The sequence below is a fragment of the Hemitrygon akajei genome, chromosome 19 (assembly GCF_048418815.1).
Source record: "Hemitrygon akajei chromosome 19, sHemAka1.3, whole genome shotgun sequence".
In the NCBI taxonomy this organism is placed as follows: Eukaryota; Metazoa; Chordata; class Chondrichthyes; order Myliobatiformes; family Dasyatidae; genus Hemitrygon; species Hemitrygon akajei.
In genome coordinates, this window is record NC_133142.1 from 711693 (window position 1) to 737133 (window position 25441).

At 46.0% G+C, this 25441-nt stretch overlaps 1 protein-coding gene across 3 annotated transcripts in view; it reads left to right on the forward strand.

The window, feature by feature from the left end:
* Positions 1 to 25441, forward strand: part of LOC140741680 (protein kinase C delta type-like) — a 129292-nt gene that overhangs the window by 95703 nt on the left and 8148 nt on the right. For all 3 annotated transcript variants that reach the window (XM_073071948.1, XM_073071949.1, XM_073071947.1), the window contains 13 exons: positions 2388 to 2547; positions 3155 to 3186; positions 3450 to 3535; positions 5957 to 6086; positions 11727 to 11827; positions 13542 to 13653; positions 15012 to 15157; positions 22311 to 22484; positions 22911 to 23002; positions 23546 to 23608; positions 23698 to 23836; positions 24363 to 24551; positions 24754 to 24882. In XM_073071948.1, coding sequence (XP_072928049.1) covers positions 2388 to 2547; positions 3155 to 3186; positions 3450 to 3535; positions 5957 to 6086; positions 11727 to 11827; positions 13542 to 13653; positions 15012 to 15157; positions 22311 to 22484; positions 22911 to 23002; positions 23546 to 23608; positions 23698 to 23836; positions 24363 to 24551; positions 24754 to 24882 — 1553 coding nt within the window. The remainder of the gene's footprint in view (positions 1 to 2387; positions 2548 to 3154; positions 3187 to 3449; positions 3536 to 5956; positions 6087 to 11726; positions 11828 to 13541; positions 13654 to 15011; positions 15158 to 22310; positions 22485 to 22910; positions 23003 to 23545; positions 23609 to 23697; positions 23837 to 24362; positions 24552 to 24753; positions 24883 to 25441) is intronic.

Here is a 25441-nt window from a genome sequence, read left to right on the forward strand (position 1 = left end):
ACAATCAATTGAAACACTTTGACTGCACACAGGTTATCTCCGTTTCACTAATTGTGTGACTTCTAAAACCAATTGGCAGCACCAGTGATGATTTGGTGTGTCATATTAAAAGAGGGTGAATGCTTATGCAATCAATTATTTTGTTTTATATTTGCAATTAATTTAGATCACTTTGCAGAGATCTGTTTTCGCATTGATATGAAAGTCTTTTTCTGTTGATCAGTGTCAAAAAGCCAAATTAATTCCACTGCGATTCAATGTTGTAAAACAATAAAACATGAAAACTTATGGTGGGGGGAGATGCACTGTTTTTATGGGCACTGTATGTCCCTCTGTATACTGAGGCAAAGTTCTTTCTTGTCTAGTACTCTTATCTATAAACTTAACTAATCATCCATCTACATTCTCAGCTGAGTCATTTGTACATATGACAAACAAGAGGTCTCAGCAATGGTCCCTACAAAATACCTCTGGTTACAGACCTCCAGATAGTAGAATACCCCTCCACCATCACCTCCTGCCTCACATCACAAGCCAATTTTAGATCCAGTTAGCCAGCATACTTTGGATCCCACATGTTTTATGCTTCTGCACAAGCCTACTATGTGTTAAGTATTCATTTAGGATCCTGCTGGTACCCCATGTCTCTACAATAGTTCACTCCTTTGGTCCCTAGAGGGTCCGACTCTTTCCTTGGCTACCTGCTTCTAATTATCTTAATCCTGCTTGTCAAGATAATTTCACATCACTTTTTATCTTCCTAATTACTGCCTGAAGTTTTCTCCCAGTCTGATGTGAATGCATGGCATTGTTACTAAAACAAGCAATTTAGCAGGGTTGCTGTGTTGTAACGTGCCCTTGTGCTATCTCATTCTTCTGTCTGCCTGTGCTCGCCACTGTTCTGACAAGAGTTATTTCAGGCAGCTTGATTCTGATGATTGCAGGGTTTGTAATCGTGCTCCATGGTCCTGGCTAATTGGCAATGAATAGACTTAGGAGGAAGGGGAGCTGGGGAACAAATCACAGAGCTACACTTGGCCTCACCTCCTGGCTCTGTGACAAGTTGCTGCAGTAACGACTATCTTCAGATCAAAATGACAGGTTGTTAAACCAGAGTGACCGGCCTTTTTGGGTTAAGCATTTAAAACTGGTGACTGAGGGTGGAGTTCTTGGAATGTCCCATTTGGGTGTGTGGAACTGGAAACCGGATCCTGCACAATACTGGTTCCCAGATGCAGACAGCCGTGCTACTGCCCCACCTGGTCCAGACTGAAGGATGCAACTCCAAACTGCTCTGTCTCTTGTGCTGACAGATCTCCAGGTCCCTTTCTTCCATGTCTGTCAATCTCTCTGTGAAGATACAACAAATAATCTGTGACCTTCTTGGGAGGGAGGGAAAGAGAGAGAGAGAGAGAGAGACAAACAGAGGGTGTGTGTGATCTCCATTTCTCTCCTCCCCCTTGCCCCTGCCCAATATTGGAATGATGTTCTCTGGACCTTTGCAGTGTGTGGATATCACATGGCAGAAATGGAATGGAACTGAAGTGATTTCTGATGGTGGATATTGCGATTTTTACTATTTAGATGGTGAAGAGACCGTGGACAATTGGAACTTGTATTCCAAGGAGGGTAGAAGAATGAATTTATTTCAACATACGAGACCCTAAGGGGATTTGACAGAGTAGATGTAGTGAAGTTTTTCCCTGTGTTAGTCACAGACAAGGGAACATAATTAAAAGGCCAACACACACAAAATGCTGGTAGAACACAGCAGGCTAGGCAGCATCTATAGGGCGAAGCGCTGTCGATGTTTCGGGCTGAGACCCTGACGAAAGTCTTCTCCCTATAGATGCTGCCTAGCCTGCCGTGTTCTACCAGCATTTTGTGTGTGTTGTTGTTTGAATTTCCAGCATCTGCAGATTTCCTCGTGTTTGATAATTAAAACCCCAGTCATTTAAAACTGAGATGTGTAGAATTTTCTTCCCTCTCAGAGGGAGATGAATCCCTGATATTTTCTGTCCAAGTGGCTATATTTAAAGTTGAGATGTATTTATATTGGATATATTTAAGTTTGAGAGAGATAAATATTCTCAGATCGAGGGATTGTGGGTGATGGACATTAGGCACCAATGAGGATTCAGAGTGGACATGGGTCAACTGAGGCCATAGTGAATGGTGGAGTGGAGCTTGTGTGTTCCTGTGGATGGGATCTCAGGCTGACTGTGCACTTAGCTCATCTGGCTGCAGGTCATTGAACTCCAGGGAGAGCACTGGAGATGGGGTTGGGGTGCGCCTAATCCTTCTGTAGAGCACAGTAACTGGTGATAGTTTTGATCCTCTGCTGTTGTGCCTGGAGTCACTCACTCAGATCAGATCTGCTCCTGCAGACTGTCACCAGGGTGTGCGGGAGGAGGATGGAGCCGTCACTTTGAACCGTAGGAGAGGTGCCTTCAAGCAGGCCAAGATCCACTACATCAAGAACCATGAGTTCACTGCCACCTTCTTCCGGCAACCAACCTTCTGTTCTGTGTGTCGGGACTTTGTCTGGTAAGGCTATAGACTGTTGGCAGAAAGAGGAGAGGGCTGGGTCTGCGGGGGCTCCTCCCCATAGGTCAGGACAAGGGTTTGGGGGGAGCGCAGGGACATCCTGCCCAATGGGGCAGGCAAGGCTGGATGGAGTGTAGTTTACCCAGTGACACTGGGGCAAGGCTGGATGGAGTGTAGTTTACCCAGTGACACTGGGGCAAGGCTGGAGTCAGGGTCTGAGAGGGATTAAGGGGAGACCTGCCCAAGGTGGGGGGGGGGGCTCGTTTCCCCATTCAGTCGTCAGTTCTGCAAGCACAAACTGCTGGGAGAGGGGTGATGCAGCTGCTCCACCAGACAGGGCGAGGACCTGCCAAGTCCAGGAGTCAGGGCATCATGCTTCTGCAGAGGCCTATCCCAGAGCTGTAACCCTGGGCAGAAATGTGGCAGGACCTGTGGCTGAGGTTGTGGTAAGGTGAATGGAGCCAGGCAACTTCTTTAGATTTGCCCCAGGGATGAGGAGGGCATTTGAATTTGATGAGTGGGGTGATGGGGGGGAATGGGAGGATGTGGAGAGGGGGTGGGGGTGTCTTTGTTCCACACCTTGCTCAATCTGCACTCTCCTCCACAGGGGTCTGAACAAGCAGGGGTACCAGTGTCGCCGTGAGTATATCCCCCTCCTATACACCTTTCCACCACCGGGTCTCTCCCTCCCCCACCGCACGCCCAACCACCGCAAGAACCCCCCACCACTGCCCACCCACCCATTGTTTGGTGGTACCTTGCCCCTTCCCTCCATCCATCCTTACTACTATTCAACAGATCTCAGACAGACCCCAAGCTGTGCCGCCACCCCCCATTGCCCTCTGTCCCTGGACACCCCCCTGCTCTATCACCTTTGTCTAATTCTCTGTGTTTTGTTTCAGAATGTAATGCTGCAATTCACAAGAAATGTATTGACAAGATCATCGGCCGATGTACAGGGACAGCCACAAACAGCCGAGATACTATGGTGAGCCACAGCTTATCTATCTTTGAAACATAAAAATAGAAACATAGAAAACCTACAGCACAATACAGGCCCTTCGGCCCACAATGCTGTGCCGAATATGTACGTACTTCAGAAATTACCTAGGGTTACCCATAGCCCTCTATTTTTCTAAGCTCCATGTACTAGAGTAACATCCCCATCATGCCTCCTCACATCCTGCTCACACCATGCCCCATCCCACTTCCCTCAAATAGTCCTCATTCCCTGTCTCACTCATCTCGAGCAGTTCTATGGCCACAGACACAATGCTCATGTCTCCCTCTTCCTCACCTTTGATAGAGTTGATTAACTGTACTTGACTGTTAGGACTTGTACTTGGTCTTGGGGAGATTGAGGAGCAGAGGGACCTTGCTGTACTATCAAAGGTCTATGAAGCTAACAAAACTATAGAACACCATAAGATATAGGAGCAGAATTAGGCCATTTGGTCCATTGAGTTCACTCTGCCATCTCATCATGGCTGATCTATTTTTCCTCTCAGCCCCAATCTCCTGCCTTCTAAGGCTATGTTCTCTGCTCTTGAAACACTCCTACCATGGGACACACCCTGTCCACATCCACCCTATCAAGGCCTTTCACCATTCAATAGGTTTCAATGAGGACACCCCTCATTTTCCTGAATTCCAGTGAATACAGACCCAGAGCCATCAAACGTTCTTCATATGACAAGCCATTCAATCCTGGGATCATTTTCTGAACCTCCTGTGAACCCTCTCCAGATTCAGCACATCCTTTCTAAGACAGGAGCCCTAAACTGCTCACAGTTCCCCAAGTGGGGCCTCGCCAGTGCTTTATAAAGTCTCAACATTACATCCTTGCTTTTATATTCTACTTTTCTTGAAATGAATGCTAAAATCGCATTTGGCTTCTGCACCACAGGTTTAACATGCAAAATAACTTTAAGGGAGTCCTGGACAAGGACTTCCAAGTCCCTTTGTGCCTCATATTTTTGTATTTTTTCTTCATTTAGAAAATAGTCAACCCTTCTATTTCTCCAACCAAAGAGCATGAACATTCAGTTCCCGACACTGTATTCCATCTGCCATTTCTTTCCCATTCTCCTAATCTGTCTAAATCCTTCTGTAGCGTCTCTACTTCCTCAAAACTTTGCAACAAAGCCATCAATTCCAGCATTGACATAAAATATAAAAAGAATGGGTCCCTTTTGTATTCCATCTTTACCTTAATGACTTTTTAGTTCATTCTGTTATACTTGAAAGGTTCCCAATCTTTTAACTTCCAACTAATTTTTGCTCTATTATGCACCCTCTCTGGCTATTATGTTGGCTTTGACTTCCCTTGTTCACCACAGTTGTGTAATTTTGCCTTTAGAAAACTTGTTCCTCTTTGGGATTGCTGCTCTGCTGTCATCCCTGCCAGTGTACTTTACCAATCAATTCTGGCCAACTCCCCTCTCATGCCTCTGTAATTCCCTTTTCTCCACTTTAATACTGAAACATCTGACTTTAGCTTCTCCATGAGGTGGTGAAGAGGGTAGATGGAACACTTGCCTTTATTAAAAAGAACAGAATACTGCAGTAGAGAGGTCAAGGTACAATTTCATGGAAGTATTGGTCAGGCCACAGCTGAAAATGTGTGTGTATATGCTTCTTTACCCCAAAGCAGAGGAAGCTGACTGGGGACCTGACTGGGTTACAGCTGGAGATGTGTGTTACCCCCAGAGCAGAGAAAGATGAGCAGGGACCTGACCGAGTTTCGAAAATGATGAGAGAGTGGGTAGTGTGAAGCTTTTCACCAGAGCTGAAGAGTCTGAGCTAAAAGGTTTCAGGGGGATACAAGGAAATGTTTGTTCACTCAGAAGGAATTGGAGATCAGAAAGACTGGTGAGTGAATGGTGGAGGTGATATTTGAGAAGTATTATTGTCAAGTCCTGTAAAGCTAATGACCAAGTGCTGATAAACAAGATGAGTATAGACCAGTACTGGATGAGCTGATGGGCCTGTTTGTGCTCTGTATGGCCTGATGACTATATTCAAGACTAAAATAAATTTTGGATATAATTTTAATCTTATTGACCAAAGGATCATGGATGTGTGGTGATTGAATGTATTTATGGTGGAGATGGACAGATATTTGAATTACAAGGGAGTGAATGGGAAACTGGTTTTAAGTATGTGATTGGATATGCCAGCGTAGAGCATCCAGTTTGCTAACTCTTGTTCCTCTTTCCACATACTTGAAATCAGAGGAGATGCTGTTCCTGCAGAAAGTGATGTGAGGGAAATGATGCACAGACATTGATAGATGGTGATGTCATTTGCCTGCTATTGGTATTTACGTTCTCACAGGCCTCTCAACCTTTCTGTCTGTGCATGTGTTCTGTATTTGTGGTTAATTTTCTCTCTCATCCTATTTCTGCAGTTCCAAAAGGAGCGTTTCAAAATCGATGTTCCGCACAGGTTCCGGGTCTATAATTACATGAGTCCAACGTTCTGTGACCACTGTGGCAGCTTGCTGTGGGGTCTGGTCAAGCAAGGACTGAAGTGTGAAGGTAATGTCCTAGCTGGGACCAAAGGGCAGCTGATGTTTGTGTGTGCATGGTTACCAGATAATAAGACCATAAGATATAGGAGCAGAATTAGGCCATTTCAACCATTGAGTCTGCTCTGCAATTTTATCATGGCTGATCCATTTTTCTTCTCAGCTCCAATCTCCTGCCTTCTCCCCATATCCCTTCATGCCCTGCCCAATTGAATCCATCAGCCTCTGCCTTAAATATACATAAAGACTGGGCTTCCACAGCTGCCATTGGCAAAGAATTCCAAAGAATCACCACTCTCTGCCTAAAGAAGTTGCTCCTCACCTCCATTCTAAAAGGGCGCCCCCCCCCCCCCATTCTGAGGTTGTGTCATCTAGTCTTAGACTCTCCCACCATAGGAAACATCCACTCTATCATGGCCCTTCAACATTCAATAGGCTTCAATGAGGTCACCCCTTATTTTCCTGAATTCCAGTGATTACAGGCCCAGACCCATCAAATGCTCTTCGTATGACAGACCACTCAATCCTGTAATCATTTTCGTGAACTTCTTTTGAACACACTCCAGTTACAGCTCATCCTTTCTAAGGGGCTCTAAACTGCTCACAATACTCCAAGTGAGGCCTTGCTTTTATATTCTAGTCCTCCTGAAATGAATGCTAGCATTGCATTTGCCTTCCTCACTATAGACTCAACCTGCAAATTAACCACTTCCCAACACTATTTCATCTGTCACTTCTTTGCCCATTCTCTTAATCTGTCAGTCCTTCTATTTCTTCAAAACTACCTGTCTCTCCATTTCATATCGTCTGCAAACTTTGCAGTAAATCCATCAATTCAAGTCAAGTTTATTGTCATTTCAACCATAAACTGCTGGTACAGTACACAGTAAAAATGAAACAACGTTCATCCAGGACCCTGGTGCTACATGAAACAACACAAAACTACACTAGACCATGTGAGACAGCACAAGGTTACAATGGACTACGTAAAACAACATAAAAACTGTACTAGACTACAGACCTGCACAGGACTACATAAAGTGCACAAAACAGTGCAGGGCAGTAGAATAATTCATAAACAAGACAATAGGCACAGTAGAGGACAAATTACAATATAATAATAAATGATGTAGATGTCAGTCTAGACTCTAGGTATTGAGGAGTCTGATGGCTTGGGGGAAGAAACTGTTGCAGGGTCTGGTCATGAGAGCCCGAATGCTTCAGTACCTTTTGCCAGTTGGCAGGAGGGAGAAGAGTTTGTGTGAGGGGTGCGTGGGGTCCTTCACAATGCTGTTAGTTTTGCGGGTGCAGCCTGTGGTGTAAATGTCTGTAATAGTGAGAGGAGAGACCCCGATGATCTTCTCAGCTGACCTCACTATCCGCTGCAAGGTCTTGTGATCTGAGACGGTGCAATTCCTTCATCCACAATTATTGATGTATAATGTAAAAAGAATTGGTCCCAAGTTGGACCAAAAATGGCTCCCTTTATTCCCACTCTTTGCCTCCTGCCAATCAGCCACTACTTTATTCATCCTAGAATCTTTCCTGTAATACAATGGGCTTGTAGCTTGTTAAGCAGCCTCATGTGCGGCACCTTATTAAAGGCCTTATGAAAATCCAAGTACACAATATCCACCAATTCGCCTTTGTCTGTTCTCCTTGTTATTTCTTCAAAGAATTCCAACAGATTTGGCAGGCAAGATTTTCCCTTACAGACATCATGCCCATTTTATCTTGTGCCTCCAAGTTCCCTGAGACCTCGTCCTTAACAATCGACTCCAACATATTCCTAACCATTGAGATCAGACTAGCTGGCCTATAATTTCCTTTCTTTTGCCTCACTCCCTCTTGAAGAGTAGAGTAACAATTGCCATTTTCTAGTCTTCTGGAACCATTCCAGAATCTAATAATTCTTGGAAGATCATTACGAATGTTTCCACAACCTCTTTAGCCACTTCTTCCAGAACTCTGGGATGTCACCTGGACTAGATGGTGTGCTTTTCTATCTTCGGACCTTTCAGTTTCCGAAGAACCATAAGACATGGGAGCAGAATTAGGCTATTCAGCCCTTTAAGCCTGCTTCGCCATTCCATCATGGCAGATCCTGGATCCCACTCAACCACATACACTTGCCTTCTCACCGTATCCTTTGATGCCCCGACCAATAATAAAACTATCAACTTCCGCTTTAAATATACCCACGTACTTGGCCTCCACTACAGTCTATGGCAGAGCATTCCACAGTTTTGCAACTCTGTAACTAAAAAAATTCCTCTGTACCTCTGTTCAAAAAGGTTACCCCTCAATTCTGAGGCTGTGCCCTCTAGTTCTGAATACCACCACCATAGGAAACATCCTCTCCATATCTACCTTATCTAGTTCTTTCAATATTTGGTGGGTTTCAAAGAGATCTTCCACCCCCATATTCTCCTAAATTCCAATGAGTACAGATGCAAAGCTGCCAAACACTCCTCATATGTTTACCCCTTCATTCCCGGAGTCATCCTTGTGAACCTCCTCTGCACTCTCTCCAATGACAACACATCCTTTCTGAGATACAGGGATCAAAACTATTGACGTTACTCCAAGTGCAGCCTGACCAGTGTCATATAAAGCCTCAGCATTATCTCCTTGCTTTTATATTCTATTCCCCTTGAAATAAATGCCAACATTGCATTTGCCTTCTTTATCACAGTTTCAACCTGTAAATTAACCTTCCAGGAGTCTTGTGCAAGGACTCCTAGGTCCCCTTGCACCTCTGATGTTTGAACTTCCTCCCCATTTAAATAATAGTCCGCACTATAGTTTCTTTTACCAAAATACATTATCATACATTTCCCAACACTATTCCATCTGCCAATTTTTGCTTATTCTTCCAATTTGTCCAAGTCCTGCTGCAATCACATTGCTTCCTCAGCACTACCTACCCCTCCACTTATCTTTGTATCTTCTGCAAACTTTGTCACAAAGTCATCAATTCCATTATCTAAATATCTAAATTATCTAAGTAGTGGTGGGTAACTGTTTGTCAGGTTGGAGGCCGGTGACTAGTGGTGTGCCTCAGGGATCTGTACTGGGTCCAATGTTGTTTGTCATGTACATTAATGATCTGGATGATGGGGTGGTAAATTGGATAAGTAAGTATGCAGATGATACTAAGATAAGTAGCGTTGTGGATAATGAAGTAGATTTTCAAAGCTTGCAGAGAGATTTAGGCCAGTTAGAAGAATGGGCTGAAAGATGGCAGATGGAGTTTAATGCTGATAAGTGTGAGGTGCTACATTTTGGTAGGACTAATCAAAATAGGACATACATGGTAAATGGTAGGGCATTGAGGAATGCAGTAGAACAGAGTGATCTAGGAATAATGGTGCATAGTTCCCTGAAAGTGGAATCTCCTGTGGATAGGGTGGTGAAGAAAGCTTTTGGTATGCTGGCCTTTATAAATCAGAACATTGAGTATAGGAGTTAGGATGTAATGTTAAAATTGTACAAGGCATTGGTGAGGCCAAGTTTGGAGTATTGTGTACAGTTCTGGTCACTGAATTATAGGAAAGATGTCAACAAAATAGAGAGAGTACAGAGGAGATTTACTAGAATGTTACCTGGTTTTAGCACCTAAGTTACAGAGAAAGGTTGAACAAGTTAGGTCTTTATTCTTTGGAGCGTAGAAGGTTGAGAGGGGGCTTGATAGAGGTATTTAAAATTGAGGAGGATAGATAGAGTTGATGTGGATAGGTTTTTTCCTTTGAGAGTAGGGGAGATTCAAACAAGAGGACATGAGTTGAGAGGGGGCAAAAGTTTAGGGGTAACATGAGGGGGAACTTCTTTACTCAGAGAGTGGTAGCTGTGTGGAACGAGCTTCCAGTAGAAGTGGTAGAGGCAGGTTCAATATTGTCATTTAAAGTAAAATTGGATAGGTATATGGACAGGAAAGGAATGGAGGGTTATTCAGTGGGACTAGGCGAGAGTAAGCGTTCGGCATGGACTAGAAGGGCCGAGATGGCCTGTTTCCGTGCTGTAATTGTTATATGGTTATAAATCACTGACAAAACAATGAAAAGTAGTGGTCTCAATCCTAACCCCTGAGGAACGCCACTATTCACTAGCAGCCAATCAGAAAAGGCCCCTTTTATTGCCACTCACTGCCTCCTGTCCATCATCAGCCATTCTGCTAGTATCATGCCAGTATCTTTCCTGTAATGCCATAGGATATTGTTAAACAGCCTTATGAGTGGCACCTTATCAAACACCTTCTGAAAATCCAAGTAAATGGCATCCACTGCCTCTGCTTTGCCCACCTTGGTTGTTACTTCCTCGAAGAACTCTAACAGATTTTGTTAGATAAGATTTCCCTTTACAGAAACCATGCTGACTTTGACTTACTTTATCTTTAGCCTACAAGTACCCCAAAACCTCATCCTTAAAAATAGACTCCAACACTTTCCCAGCCACTGAGGTTAGGCTAACTGGCCTATAATTTCCTTTCTTTGGCCTTCCTCCCTTCTGAAAGAGTGGAGTGACTTTTGCAATTTTCCAGTTCTCCAGCACCATGCCAGAATCAAGTGATTCTTAAAAGATCGTGACCAATGTATCCATTATTTCTTCAACAACCTCTCTCAGGACTTTGGGATGTAGTCCATCTGGTCCAGGTGACTTATCCACCTTAAGACCTTTGAGTTAGAAACATAGAAACATAGAAAACCTACAGCACAATACAGGCCCTTTGGCCCACTAAGTTGTGCTGAATATGTCCCTACCTTAGAAATTACTAGGCTTACCCATAGCCCTCTATTTCCCTAGGCTCCATGTACCTATCCAAAAGTCTCTTAAAAGACCCTATCATATCCGCCTCCACCACCATTGCTGGCAGCTCATTCCACGCACTCACCACTCTGCATAAAAAACTTGACATCTCCTCTGTACCTACTCCAAAGCACCTTAAACATGTGTCCTCTTTTGGCAACCATTTCAGCCCTGGGAAAAAGCCTCTGAATATCCACAATCATCCAACTTCCCACTCACTCTTGTCCCTTATATGCCCTTTCCTTGGTTAACCTTCTCTCTAGTTATGGTAACTTAGTACACTTCATACCCCCAATACCTGGAACTTCCACCATACTGTTAGTGTCTTCTACAGTGAAGATTGGTCCAAAAATACTTATTCAGTTTGTTTGCTGTTTTGTGTCCCCTATTACTACTTCCAAAATCCACTCTTGCCTCTCTTTTATATTTTAAGTATTTGAAGAAACTTTTGGTATCCTCTTTAATATTATTGGTTAGTTTTCTTTTTGTATTCCATCCTTAATGACTTTTTTTTAGTTGCTGCAGGTTTTTAAAAGCTTCCCAACCCTCTAACTTCTCACTAATTTTTGCTCGATTATATGCTCTCTCTTTGGCTTTTACATTGGCTTTGACTTCTCTTGTCAGCCGCGGTTGTGCCATCTTTCCTTTAGAATATTTCTTTCTTTTTTAGGATGTATATATCCTGTGCCTTCTGAATTGCTTCCAGCAATTTACCGTCATCCCTGCCAGTGTTCTTTTCCAATCAATATTGGCCAACTCCCCTCTCATGCCTGTGTGATTCTCTTTACTGCACTGTAATACTGACACATCTAACTTTAGCTTCTATCATTCTTCTCCACTGCAGAGTGTGCGATGAATGTGCACCACAAGTGTCGGGGCAAGGTTGCAAATCTCTGTGGCATCAACCAGAAACTGATGGCAGAAGCGCTGAACCAGATCAGCATGGTAAGGCGAGTCCCACAGTCCAGACCCATTTCCGGATCATGGCCACAGAAGCAGTCATCTGTCCCTGGATCGGACAATTGATTACTTGGACAGCAGGAACAGCTGGTTTGAAGGAAGCCTCTCAGAGGCTGGGGTAGTGAGGAGACCGACTCCCTTGGAGCTTAGGGAGGTGTGAATCTTGTCAGGAGGTCCTGTGGCGCTTTGTCCCTATGCTGATTTATTCAAAGTTCTGCAGTAGTCCTGATCTCCTGCCTATAGCATCTCCAGAAACATTTCCTGGAACTGAGCAGCTCTGTGCGGAGGACGTTCCCCGTCTCCCATCCAGCTCCGTGTGGACAAACGTTCCCCGTCTCCCATCCAGCTCCATGTGGACAAGTGTTCTCCGTCTCCCATCCAGCTCCGTGTGGACAAGCGTTCCCCATCTCCCATCCAGCTCCATGTGGACAAGTGTTCCCCATCTCCCATCCAGCTCCGTGTGGACAAGCGTTCCCCGTCTCCCATCCAACTCCGTGTGGACAAGTGTTCCCCGTCTCCCATCCAGCTCCGTGTGGACAAGTGTTCCCCATCTCCCATCCAGTTCCATGTGGACAAGTGTTCCCCGTCTCCCATCCAGCTCCGTGTGGACAAGCATTCCCCGTCTCCCATCCAGTTCCATGTGGACAAGTGTTCCCCGTCTCCCATCCAGCTCCGTGTGGACAAGCATTCCCCGTCTCCCATCCAGTTCCATGTGGACAAGTGTTCCCCGTCTCCCATCCAGCTCCGTGTGGACAAGCATTCCCCGTCTCCCATCCAGTTCCATGTGGACAAGTGTTCCCCGTCTCCCATCCAGCTCCATGTGGACAAGCGTTCCCCGTCTCCCATCTAGCTCCGTGTGGACAAGCGTTCCCCGTCTCCCATCCAACTCCGTGTGGACAAGTGTTCCCCGTCTCCCATCCAGCTCCATGTGGACAAGCGTTCCCCGTCTCCCAGCTCCGTGTGGACAAGTGTTCCCCGTCTCCCATCCAGCTCCGTGTGGACAAGCGTTCCCCATCTCCCATCCAGCTCCGTGTGGACAAGTGTTCCCCATCTCCCATCCAGTTCCATGTGGACAAGTGTTCCCCGTCTCCCATCCAGCTCCGTGTGGACAAGCATTCCCCGTCTCCCATCCAGCTCCGTGTGGACAAGCGTTCCCCGTCTCCCATCCAGCTCCGTGTGGACAAGCGTTCCCCGTCTCCCATCCAGCTCCGTGTGGACAAGCGTTCCCCGTCTCCCATCCAGCTCCGTGTGGACAAGCATTCCCCGTCTCCCATCCAGCTCTGTGCAGCAAACGTTCCCTATCTCAACTACAGCTTTGTCTAGTTCCTCATCAACTGTCCAGTTCTGTGTCCATTACCAGTCCTCTGGTCAAACGTTCCCCCTCTTTCTCACCCCCCACCACCACCCCCCAACCAACCCTGGTGACCAGAAGCCATTTCTCCCATCCAGCTCAGTAACTATTTTAACCCCCAACCCAGCCACCAGTAACCACTTCTTTCCAGCTCAGTCACCAAAATCCACCCCCACCCCCCCACCCCGAGGCTACCAGACACCGCTTCTCATTGTTACTTGCAGGAAACCTCCTCTGGAATTTGTGATTTTGTTTAAATCTCCCCTCACTCTTAACTCATTACGGGAGAACAGCTCAGTCTCTCCGGTTAACTGCACAAGTTTGACAATTTTTTTTTATTTCTCGCAGAAGTCATCCACTCGAAAGTCTGATAGCAGCCTCCCTGACAATTCGAACATCGGTATTTATCAGCCTTACAACAGCCCCTCTGCATTTGGAACCCAGAACGTGGACTGCACAGGTACTCTGCTGGCCCTTGATCACTGTTCACTAACTGCTGACCACTGGCCACTAGCCAATGGCTGCTGGTTATTTACTGATCACTGAGCCCCTACCCCAGAGGAGCTGGGTGACCGGTCATTGTGGATCTGAGTCACTTTGCTGCCGAGGGCACCTTGTGGAGTTAGTTGTTGATTGGGCAACTGGGAGTTAGGCTGAGGCAGGTTCCACCCTGGCACAGAGCAGCTGTTAGTTTATCTTGAGCCTTTGCCTGTGCTGTGCAATTGCTGGTGGGAGAAATGGCTAAAGTTGTGGCAGCATTCAGTGATCAGTGGAGTGCCTCAGGGATCTGTTATGGGACCCTTGCTCTTCGTGATTCTTATAAATGACCTGGATGAGGAAATGGAGGAATGAGTTAGTAAGTTTGCTGATGACACAAGAGCTGGGGATGTTGTGGATAGTGTGGAGGGCTGTCAGAGGACACAGCAGGACATCGATAAGATGCAAAACTGGGCTGAGAAGTGGCAGATGGAGTTAACCCAGATAAGTGTGAAGTGGTTCATTTTCGTCGGTCAAGTATGATGGCAGAATATAGTATTAATGGTAAGACTCTTGGCAGTGTGGAGGATCAGAGGGATCTTGGGGTCTGAGTCCATAGGACACTCAAAGCTGCTATGCAGGTTGAGTCTGTGGTTAAAAAGGCGTACAGTGTATTGGCCTTCAACAACCGTGGAATTGAATTTAGGAGCCGAGAGATAATGTTGCAGCTATATAGGACCCTGATCAGGCCCCACTTGGAGCACTATGCTCAATTCTGGTCGCCTCACTATAGGAAGGATGTGGAAACCTTAGAAAAGGTGCAGAGGAGATTTACAAGGATGTTGCCTGGATTGGAGAGCATGCCTTATGAGATCAGGTTGAGTGAACTTGGCCTTTTCTCCTTGGAATGATGGAGGATGAGAGGTGACCTGATAGAGGTGTCACTTGATGAGAGGCATTGATTGTGTGGATAGTCAGAGGCATTTTCCCAGGGCTGAAATGGTTGCCACAAGAAGACACAGGTTTAAGGTGCTGGGGGGTAGGTACAGAGGAGATGCCAGGGATAAGTTTTTTTTACTCAGAGTGATGATTGCGTGGAATGGGCTGCCGGCAACAGTGGTAGAGGCGAATACAATAGGGTCTTTTCAGAGACTTTTGGATAGGTACATGGAGCTTAGAAAAATAGAGGGCTATGGGTAAGCCTAGTAATTTCTAAGGTAGGGATATGTTTGGCACAAATTTGTGGGCCGAAGGGCCTGTATTGTGCTGTAGGTTTTCTATGTTTCTATCTGTGAACCTTTCCTGCTACCCAGTGTTCTCATCTGTGCTGCTTGTTTTCAGACAATGACCAGTATGGGAAATTGTGGGAGGAAAGCTCACCGAAGCCGCCCCAGCGAGGACCAAGTCTGCGGGAGGGTTTGAGGAAGAAATTGACCCTTGATAATTTCACTTTGCATAAGGTGCTGGGTAAAGGCAGTTTTGGAAAGGTAAGTGTGACTGTTGGAGAAACAGCAGAAACCAACCTGGTAAAGCTTTGAGAGCATGATAATTGCCTCTGGCCAGAGTTTAGTCACTGAAGTTAGAACCATACAACACAGATACAGGTTCTTCAGCCCATCTCATCTATGCTGATGCCCTTACCCCGCTAACCCTTTAGACTGCTCTGCCATTTCATCATGGCTGATCCATTTTTCTTCTCAGCTCCATCTTCTGCCTTGCCCCCATATCCCTTCATGCTCTGACCAATCAAGAACCTATCAACCCCTGCCTTAAATATACGTAAAGACTTGGCCTCCAAAGCTGTGGCAAAGACTTCCGCAGATTCACCACTCTCTGGCTAAAGAAATTCCTTCTCATCTCCTTTCTAAAAGGACGCCTTTCTGAGGCTGTATCCTCTAGTCTTAGACTCCCCCACCATAGGAAACATCTTCTCCAGATCCACTCTATCAAGACCTTTCACCATTCGATGAGTTTCAATTAGGCCACCCTTCATTCTTCTGAATATAGTGAATATAGGCTCAGAGCCATCAAATGCTCTTCATGTGACAAGCCGTTCAATCTTGGAATCATTTTCGTGAACCTCCTTTGAACCCTCTCCAGTTTCAGCACATTCATTCAAAGATAAGGGACCAGAACTGCTCACAATACTCCAAGTGAGGCCTCACCGGTGCTTTATAAAGTTTCAACATTACATCCTTGCTTTTAGTTTCTATTCCTCTTGAAATGAATGCTAACATCGCATTTGTTTTCCTCACCACAGACTCAACATGGAAATTAACCTTTAAGGAATCTTGCACAAAGACTCGCTAGTTCCTTTGTGCCTCAGTGTTTTGTATTTTCCCTTCAATTAGAAAATAGTCAATCCTTCCACCTAAGTGCATGACTATACAATTCCTGACTCTATTCCATCTGTCACTACTTTGCCCGATATCCAAGTGTGTCCAAGTCCTTCTGTTGCCTCTCTACTTCCTCAGAACAACCTACCCCCCACCTTCGTATCATCTGCAAACTGCAACAAAGCCATCTATTCTTAGTCATCCAAATCATTGACATATAACAATAAAAGAATCAGACCTCACAGAGACCCCTGTGGAACACCACTAGTTACCAGCAGCCAACCAGAAAAAGCTCCCTTTTTTCCCCACTCTTTGCCCCCTTTCCTAGTTGTCCAATTGTCTGTGAAAGTTTGTATATGTATCTGTCTGTACCAGCTCCTCCGGCAGGGCAGCTCCTTCCAGATATTCACCCCCTCTGAGGAAGAATTACCACTTTAAATCATTCCTCTGTCACCTTGAACCTGTACCCTTAAGTTCCAGATCCCCTCCACTGGGAAAATAACCTATTGCCTTACCTTTAAGTTCTCACTTAGATTCCTACATTCCAATGAGAACAAACCGAACCTAAGCAATCTCTCTTGTATCCACAACCCTCAATTGCAGGCAATATCCTGATGAACTCCATACACAGGACTCACTTGTGCTCCTTCACTTATTCTTTCTCCTGTATCCCTTATATTATATTCATCCATGGGCTGAGCATCACACATCCCTCATTCCCCTTGAGAAGGTGAACTGCCATCTTGAACCACTGCAGTCCTTGAGGTGTGGGGTACACCCACAGTCCTGTAAGGGAGGGAGATCTAGGACGTCGAGCTACAGACAGTGAAGGAATGGTGATTATGTTTTCTAACTCAGGATGGTGTGTGGTTTGGAGGGCATTGTTGAGGGGGTGGGGTTCACTGTGCTTCTGCTGCTCTTGTCCTTCCAGCTGGACAAGGTGGCAGGTTTAGAAGGTGCTGTCCGAGGAGTCTCAGTGAGTTACTGCAGTTTGACCTGTAGATGGTACAAATGGTAGAGGTGGTGTGTTTGGAAGGTCTGTCTGAGGAGTCTCGGTGAGTTACTGGTACCCTGCAGATGATATAACTGGTGGAGGTGGTGGGTTTGGAAGGTGCTGACTGAAGAATCACAGTGAGTTAATGCATAAGACATAGGAGCAGAATTAGGCCATTCAGTCCATCAAGTCTGCTCTGCCATTCCACCATGACTGATCCCGGATCCCACTCACCTTCATACACCTGCCTTCTCATCATAACCTTTGATGCCCTGACCGATCAGAAAACTATCAACTTCCACCTTAAATATACCCACGGACCTGGCCTCCACTCCAGTCTGTGGCAGAGCATTCCACAGATCTACTACTCTCTGGTTAAAAAATATGCCTTCAGTCTAAAACATTGCCCCTCAATGTTGAGGCTGTGCCCACACGTTCTGGATACCCCCACCAGAGGAAACACCCTCTCCACACCCACCCTATGTAGTCCTTTAAACATTCGGTAGGGTTCAATGAGATCACCCCACATTCTTCTAAATTCCAGTGAGTACAGTCCAAAGCTACCAAACACTCCTCATTCCCGGAATTTATAAGATTTGTGTTCAGCATTATCTCTTTGCTTTTATATTCTATTCCCCTTGAAATAAATGCCAACATTGCATTTGCCTTCTTTATCACAGACTCAACCTGTAATTTAACCCTCTGTGAGTCCTGCTCAAGGGTTCCCAAGACCCCTGCACCTTTGATGTTTGGACCTTCTCCCTATTTAGATAATAGTCTGCACTATTGTTCCTTTTACCAAAATGCATTATCATACATTTCCCAACACTGTGTTTCATCTGCCTCTTTTTTGCCCATCCTTCCAATTTGTCTGAGTCCTGCAGCAATTGCATTACTTCCTCAGCACTCCACCCATCTCCGTAGCATCTGCAAACTTTACCACAAAACCATCAATTCCATTACCTACGTCAGGATGCTGTTCATCGACTATAGCTCAGCATTTAATACCGTAATTCCCACAATCCTGATTGAGAATTTACAGAACTTGGGCCTCTGTACTTCCCTCTGCAATTGGAATCTCGACTTCCTAACCAGAATCTGTGCAGATTAGTAATAACATCTCCTTGCTGACGATCAACACTGGTGCACCTCGGGGGTGTGCTTAGCCCACTGCTCTACTCTCTCTATACCCATGACTGTGGCTAGGCATAGCTCAATTACCATCTATAAATTTGCTGACGATACAACCATTGTTGGTAGCATCTCAGATGATGACGAGAGGGCATACGGGAGTGAGATATGCCAACTAGTGAAGTGGTGTCGCAGCAACAACCTGACACTCAACATCAGTAAAGCGAAAGAGCTGATTGTGAACTTCAGGAAGGGTAAAACGAAGGAACACATACCAATCCTCAGAGGGATCAGAAGTGGAGAGAGTGAGCAGTTTTAAGTTCCTAGGTGTCAAGATCTCTGAGGACCTAACCTGGTCCCAACATATCGATGCAGTTATAAAGAAGGCAAGGTAACGACAATACTTCATTAGTTTGAAGAGATTTGGTATGTCAGCAAGTACACTCAAAAACTTCTATAGATATTCCGTGGAGAGCATTCTGACAGGCTGCATCACTGTCTGGTATGGGGGGCAGGGGGGAGGGGGCTACTGCACAGGATCGAAAGAAGCTGCAGAGGGTTGTAAATTTAGTCGGCTTCATTTTGGGTACTAGCCTACAAAGCACCCAGGACATTTTCAAGGAGTGGTGTTTCAGAAAGGCAGCGTCCATTATTAAGGACCTCCAGCACCAGGGCAGCCCTTTTCTCACTGTTACCATCAGGTAGGAGGTACAGAAGCCTGAAAGCACACACTCAGTGATTCAGGAACGGCGTCTTCCCCTCTGCCATCTGATTCCTAAATGGACATTGAACCCTTGAACACTACCTCAATTTTTTAAAATATATTATTACTGTTTTTTGCACAATTTTTAATCTATTCAATATAAATATACTGTAATTGATCTACTTGTTTATTTTTTTCTTTCTCTATTATAATGTATTGTATTGAGCTGCTGCTAAGTTAACACATTTCACGACACATGCTGGTGATAATAAATCTGATTCTGATAAATCATTGACAAACAATGTGAAAAGTAGCGGTCCTGAGGAACACCATTAGTCACCGGCAGCCAACCAGAAAACGCTTACTTTATTCCTACTCGCTGCCTGCTGCTTGTCAGCCATTCTGCTTTCCTTTCCAGTATCTTTCCTGTAATGCCGTACGATTTTATCTTGTAAGCAGCCTCATGTGTGGCACCTTATCAAATGTTTTTTGAAAATCTAAATAAATGACATCCACTGCCTCTCCTTTGTCCACCCTGCTTGTTTCTTGCTAGAAGAACTCTAACAGATTTGTCAGGCAAGATTGCCCTTCACAGAAACCATGCTGACCTTGACTTCCTTCATCATTAGTCAGTACAGTTTGTCCTGCATATTGTACAACTGGTGGAGGTGGTGGGTTTGGAAGGTGCTGTCCGAGGAGTCTCGGTGAGTTACTGCAGTATTGAATTGACTATTTCTTACATCCTTCACATACATGAGGAGTAAAAAATCTTTACATTACATCTTTTAAATGTGTAGTTTGGAGTACACTCAAAACAGTGTGAGTTCATCAGTCTGATGCCCTGGTGGAAGAAGCTGTCTCGGAGACTGTTGGTCCTGGCTTTTATGCTGTGGTACCGTTTCTTGGATGGTAGCAGATGGAATAGATTGTGGTTGGGATGGCTTAGGTCCCCAATGATCCTTTGGGCCCTTTTTACACACCTGTCCTTGTAAATGTCCTGAATCATGGGAAGTTTTCAACTACAGATGTGCTGGGCTGCAGATGGTACAACTGGTAAAGATGGTGTGTTTGGAAGATGCCATCTGATGAATCACAGTGAGTTGCCTCAGTTTGTCCTGAGGATGATACAACTGGTGGAGGTGGTGGTTTTCGAAGGTTCTGTCTGAGGAGTCCTGGTGAGTTACTGCAGTATCCTGCAGATGGTACAACTGGTAACGGTGGTGTGTTTGGAAGATGCTGTCTGAGGTGTCTCGGTGAGTTACTGCAGTGCATTCTGACAGTGGTACACACTGGAGTGAGAGTGGACGGGGTGCCTGTCACATGGACTGCTGTGCTCTGTACGGCGTTGCACCAATCAGGCCAGTGTTGGAGAGTGTTTCATCACGATCCTGACTTGAGCCGTGTAAATGATGGATGGTCTTTGGGGAGTTAGGAGGTGAGTTACTCACTGCAGGAGCCCTGGTCTCTGACCTGCACTTAGACCATAAGACCATATGATATAAGAGCAGAACTGGCCATTGGCCCCATCAAGTCTGCTCCACCATCTGATCATGGCTGATCATTTTGCTCTCAACCTCATTCTCCTGCTTTCTCCCTATAACCTTTCACACCCTGACCAATCAAGAATCTATCAACCTCTGCCTGAAATACTCCCAATGACTTGGCCTCCAGAACTGCCTGTGGCAACAAATTCTACAAATTTACCATGTTCTAGCTAAAGAAATTTCTCCTAATTTCTGTTTTAAATGGATTTCCCTCTATTCTGAGGCTATGCCCTCTGGGCCTAGACTCCCACACTATAGGAAACATCCTCTCCACATTTTCTCTATCTACACCTTTCAACATTCGATAGGTTTCAATCAGATACCCCCTCATTTTTCTAAATTCCTGCAAATACAGGCCCAGAGCCAACAAGTGTTCCTCATATGATAAGCATTTCATCCCTGGAATCATTTTCGTGAACCTGCTCTAAACCTTCTCCAGTGTCATCACATCCTTTCATAAATAAGTGGCCCAAAACTGTACACAGGTGAGGCCTCATCAGTGCCTTATAAAGCCTCAACTTTACATCCTTGGTTTTATATTCCAGTCCTGTTGAAATAAATGCTAACATTGTATTTGCCTTCCTCACCACCGACTCAACCTGCAAGTTAACCTTCAGGGAATCCTGCACAAGGACTCCCAAGTCACTTTGTATCTCAGATTTTTGAATGTCTCCATGTTCAGAAAATAGTCTATCCTTTTCTTCCTTCTAACAAAGTGCATGAGCATACACATCACAACACTGTATTCCATCTGCCACTTCTTTGCCCATTCTCCAAATCTGTCTGAATCTGTCCCGCCTCTGCCAGCCGCTCCCACGTGCTACCTTTCTGTCTCATCTGTAGCTTCTCTGTCACAGAAGACTGTTTCCAACCCTCCCTCCTCTCAACCCAGTCATTATCCTACACACTGATCTGCACACTCAGTACCCACAAGGGTTCCTTGCATTGAAGTCAATGTCATTAATCCTCCTTGTTTTCTGAGCTTGCCCTCCTGTCTCTGCTCTATCCACTGGACCTGTCTGGTCTACGTTCAATGCTTCGGTGCTATGTGAGCCTATGACTGAAACAATCCCAGACTATCCTGCCTGTCCTCATAACTCATACCCTCTAGTTCAAGAAACATTCCTGTGAATACCTTCTGAACCCTGACTAGCTTATTCACACCTTCCTACAGTAATCGGAACTGCACACAATACTCCTTGTGGCCTGTGTCCAGCTCTAACACGATATCCTAACTTCTATGCTAACTCCCATATACATGCCATCCTCACCACCTGTGTCACCACTTTCCATGTACCTGTACTTTTTTCTAAAACACGCACAGGGCCCTGCTATTCACTGTGTATTGTCCTGCCCTACACGGCTCTATGATGCCCTGCTTTAACTTCCCAAAATCATCTCTTTGCACTTTACAGTTAATTTCCTTGCTCACATTCCCATTTGATCCAGTTCAACCTTCTTCACTGTTTACTCAGCCGCTGTTCACTGTACAACTGCTCTATGGACCATTGTTCAGTGTGTCACTCTTCAGTCTAATGGCTTTGATGGCACCTGCAAAATACTCATGCATGCCACACACATTATACTCTGTGTTCCAGGATTTTGGCATTTTCAGTGATCTGTTTCCCCTGGCATTAGCATATTCAGAGATCTGCATCTGCTATTGTTAGCGTGTTCGGTGACGGGTCTCCCCCGTGGTTAGCGTGTTCGGTGACGGGTCTCCCCCGTGGTTAGCGTGTTCGGTGACGGGTCTCCCCCGTGGTTAGCGTGTTCGGTGATTTCTGTTCCCTGTAGCTAACTTGTCTTCTAGGCAGTGTGGTAAGGTTACCGGGTGGTGTATATGTTGTGAGTGTGGTGGGGAGGTTGAGGAGTGAGGTGGTCTGGACAACTTTTGAAAGGACACAGGTCAGTCACTGTTCTGTTTAATGCTAGGTGCTCCTGGCAGAGATGAAGGGCACAGGTGAGTTCTTTGCTCTGAAAGCACTGAAGAAGGACGTGGTTCTAATGGACGATGACGTGGAATGTACGATGGTTGAGAAACGCGTGCTGGCTCTCGCCTGGGATAATCCATTCCTTACACACCTGTACTCCACCTTCCAAACCAAGGTAGCCAACTGCTGACAGCAGTATCGGGAAGGGCACAATATTGCAAGCTGTCAGCTGTCTTACTCTTGTGGCATCTCCATCTCGTGTGGGTCTCAGTGCCGGGAGTTACTGGGTGGGCTGGGGGAGAGGGGCGGTGAGGATATGGAGAGGGAGAGGTGGGGGGGAGTGAGTGAGTGAAGGGGGAAAGCGGAGGGGTGGGGAGGTGAGGACAGCAGGAGAGATGGAGAGGGGGAAACAGATTAGTAGAGGGTGGGGGGATTTACTGGGTGCTGGAGTACTGCGATGGGGTTCTAAATGTTGGTGTGTAGAGGTTTGTGTGCTGATTCGAGGGGAGATTTGTGAGTGATGGGCATGTCTGTGCTTCACCGAGGGAGGGCGCCTTTTACCCCACCCACAGCAGGTGACTGTGTTTGTGATTGGTAACAGGAACACTTGTTCTTTGTGATGGAGTACTTGAACGGAGGGGACCTCATGTTCCACATCCAGGAGAAAGGACGTTTCGACCTGTACCGGGCCATGTGAGTAAATCCAGGGAACCCTCCCACAGCACTGCACTTCCCCAAAAAGTCTGGGTCTGTAATCACTGGAATTTAGAAGAATAAGGTGGGGGTTGAGTTCTCATTGACACTTGTTGAATGTGGAAAGGCCTAGATAGATTGGATGTGGAGAGGATGTTTCCTATTGTAGGGGAGTCTCAGATCAGAGGGCACAGCCTCAGAATGCAGGGGCGTCCCTTTAGAACAGAGATGAGGAGGAGTTTCTTTAGCCAGAGTGTGCTGAATCTCTGGAATTCATTGCCTCAGATGGCTGTGGAAGCCATGTCATTATATTTAAAGTGGAGGTTGATTGGTTCTTGATTAGTCCAAGGTTATGGGAAGAAGGCAGGTGAATGGGGTAGAGAGCTGGAGATAATAAATCAGCCATGATGGAATGGTGGGGGCAGACGCAGTGGGCCGAATGGCTTAATTTTACTCCTGTGTCTTATGGTCTAAGTTGTGCACCTTCATCTCCCTTTCTGACTGTGTTTGACTCCTGCCCTCCATGTTGTGTTTCTGTTGCAGGTTCTACGGGGCAGAGATTGTCTGTGGGCTGCAATTTCTGCACTCGAAGGGCATCATTTACAGGTGAGTGTTGGTACCAAGAGAGACCCCCCTTCAGGGTTCTGAGGCCAAGGGCAGCCATTCAGCACTGTTTTGCTGTTTGTGTATTGCAGGGACCTGAAGCTGGACAATGTGATGCTGGACAAAGCTGGACACGTTAAAATTGCTGACTTTGGCATGTGTAAGGAGAATGTGTTTGGGGATAATCGCGCCACTACATTCTGTGGTACCCCAGACTACATCGCTCCTGAGGTCAGTGCTTCTCCCCATCCACTCCCCTCCCCCAGAAACTGGGATCCAGATTCTCTGAACCCTAATAACCTGGCCCTCCCACCCCTCTCGCCCTTCTCACCTCCTGCTGCCTACTGCCTTGATCCATTCTCCGACACTTTCTCTTTCCCCCATCCCCACTATCCCCTTCTCCACCTTCCCCCATGATCAATTGCTCTCTACCTGACAATCTCTGTCCCCCATTTGGCCCTTCCCTCCTCTCCTCTCAGTGTCTCTTCCCCACAGATCGACCTGGGTTAGCAGTACAGCTTCTCGGAGGACTGAGGTGATCTTCTCTCCCCTCCATCTTGCCCCTCCCACCCTTCAGTCCTCCCCACTCGATCACCCTTGGTTCATATCCCCCCTCCACCCCTGATGCTGTCTCTGCCCCACAGATCCATCTGGTCAGCAATATGGGTTCTCAGCACACTGGGTGGTCTTCTACCCCACTTGATCACTATTACCCTTGGTTCCTGCCTCCACCTCTGACACTGTCACTCCCCCACAGATCCTGCTTGGCCAGCGATATGGGTTCTCGGTAGACTGGTGGTCCTTTGGTGTGCTGCTGTATGAGATGCTGATCGGACAGTCTCCTTTCCACGGCGATGATGAGGATGAGCTGTTTGAGTCCATCAGGGTTGACACTCCGCACTATCCACGCTGGATCACCAAGGAATCTAAGGACATCCTTGAACGGGTACGATTCACTTCAGGTGAACTTCCTTCAACTCATTCCACCTATCTCGGTCAGCACAGCCTCACATTTCCCCAGGGTTGTGATCACTGAACTCTGGGTCCGTGCTGGGCACTGCCCACCCCCTCGGTCCGCGCCGGACGTTGCCCCACCACTTACGCCGTGCCAGACAACCTGTTGTTAATGCATTCCTGTACAATTCCAGCTCTTTGAACGAGACCCAGTGAAGAGGCTTGGAGTTTCTGGAAATATCAAACAGCACAATTTCTTCAAGACAGTGAACTGGACAGCATTGGAGAAAAGGGAATTGGAGCCTCCTTTCAAACCCAAAGTGGTGCGTTTGTTAGATATCGCTTACTTCCTTCTCCCCCTTCCACTCTCACTCCTCCTGGTCCGTCTCTTATTACAAAGCATAGGGAAATGTTGCTACAGCTTTCCAGGGGTCAGTGTGACCAGATCTGGACCACCATGTGGAGTTTCTCTTTCCTCTTGCCAGAAGCCTTGGGAGTGGTGTGACTGAATCATAGGTGAGACTATTTACTTCGGGGAAATGTGGAATAGAGTGATTGGTGATACTCAGTGACCATGGTCACCCCATGGTGACCACCTGTATTGAATTGAATTGAATTGAAATGACTTTATTTCTTACATCCTTCATATAAAAATAATCCTTCGGAGTAAAAATCTTTACATCATTGTCTGAATGTGCAATTTATAGTCATTTGTAATAAATAGTATGTGCAACAGGACAGTCAGTATAACATAGAAATACAATTGTGTCAACATGAATTAAGTAGTCTGATGGCATGGTGGAAGAAGCTGTCCCAGAGCCTGTTGGTCCTGGCTTTTATGCTGCAGTACCATTTCCCGGATGGTAGCAGCTGGAATAGTTT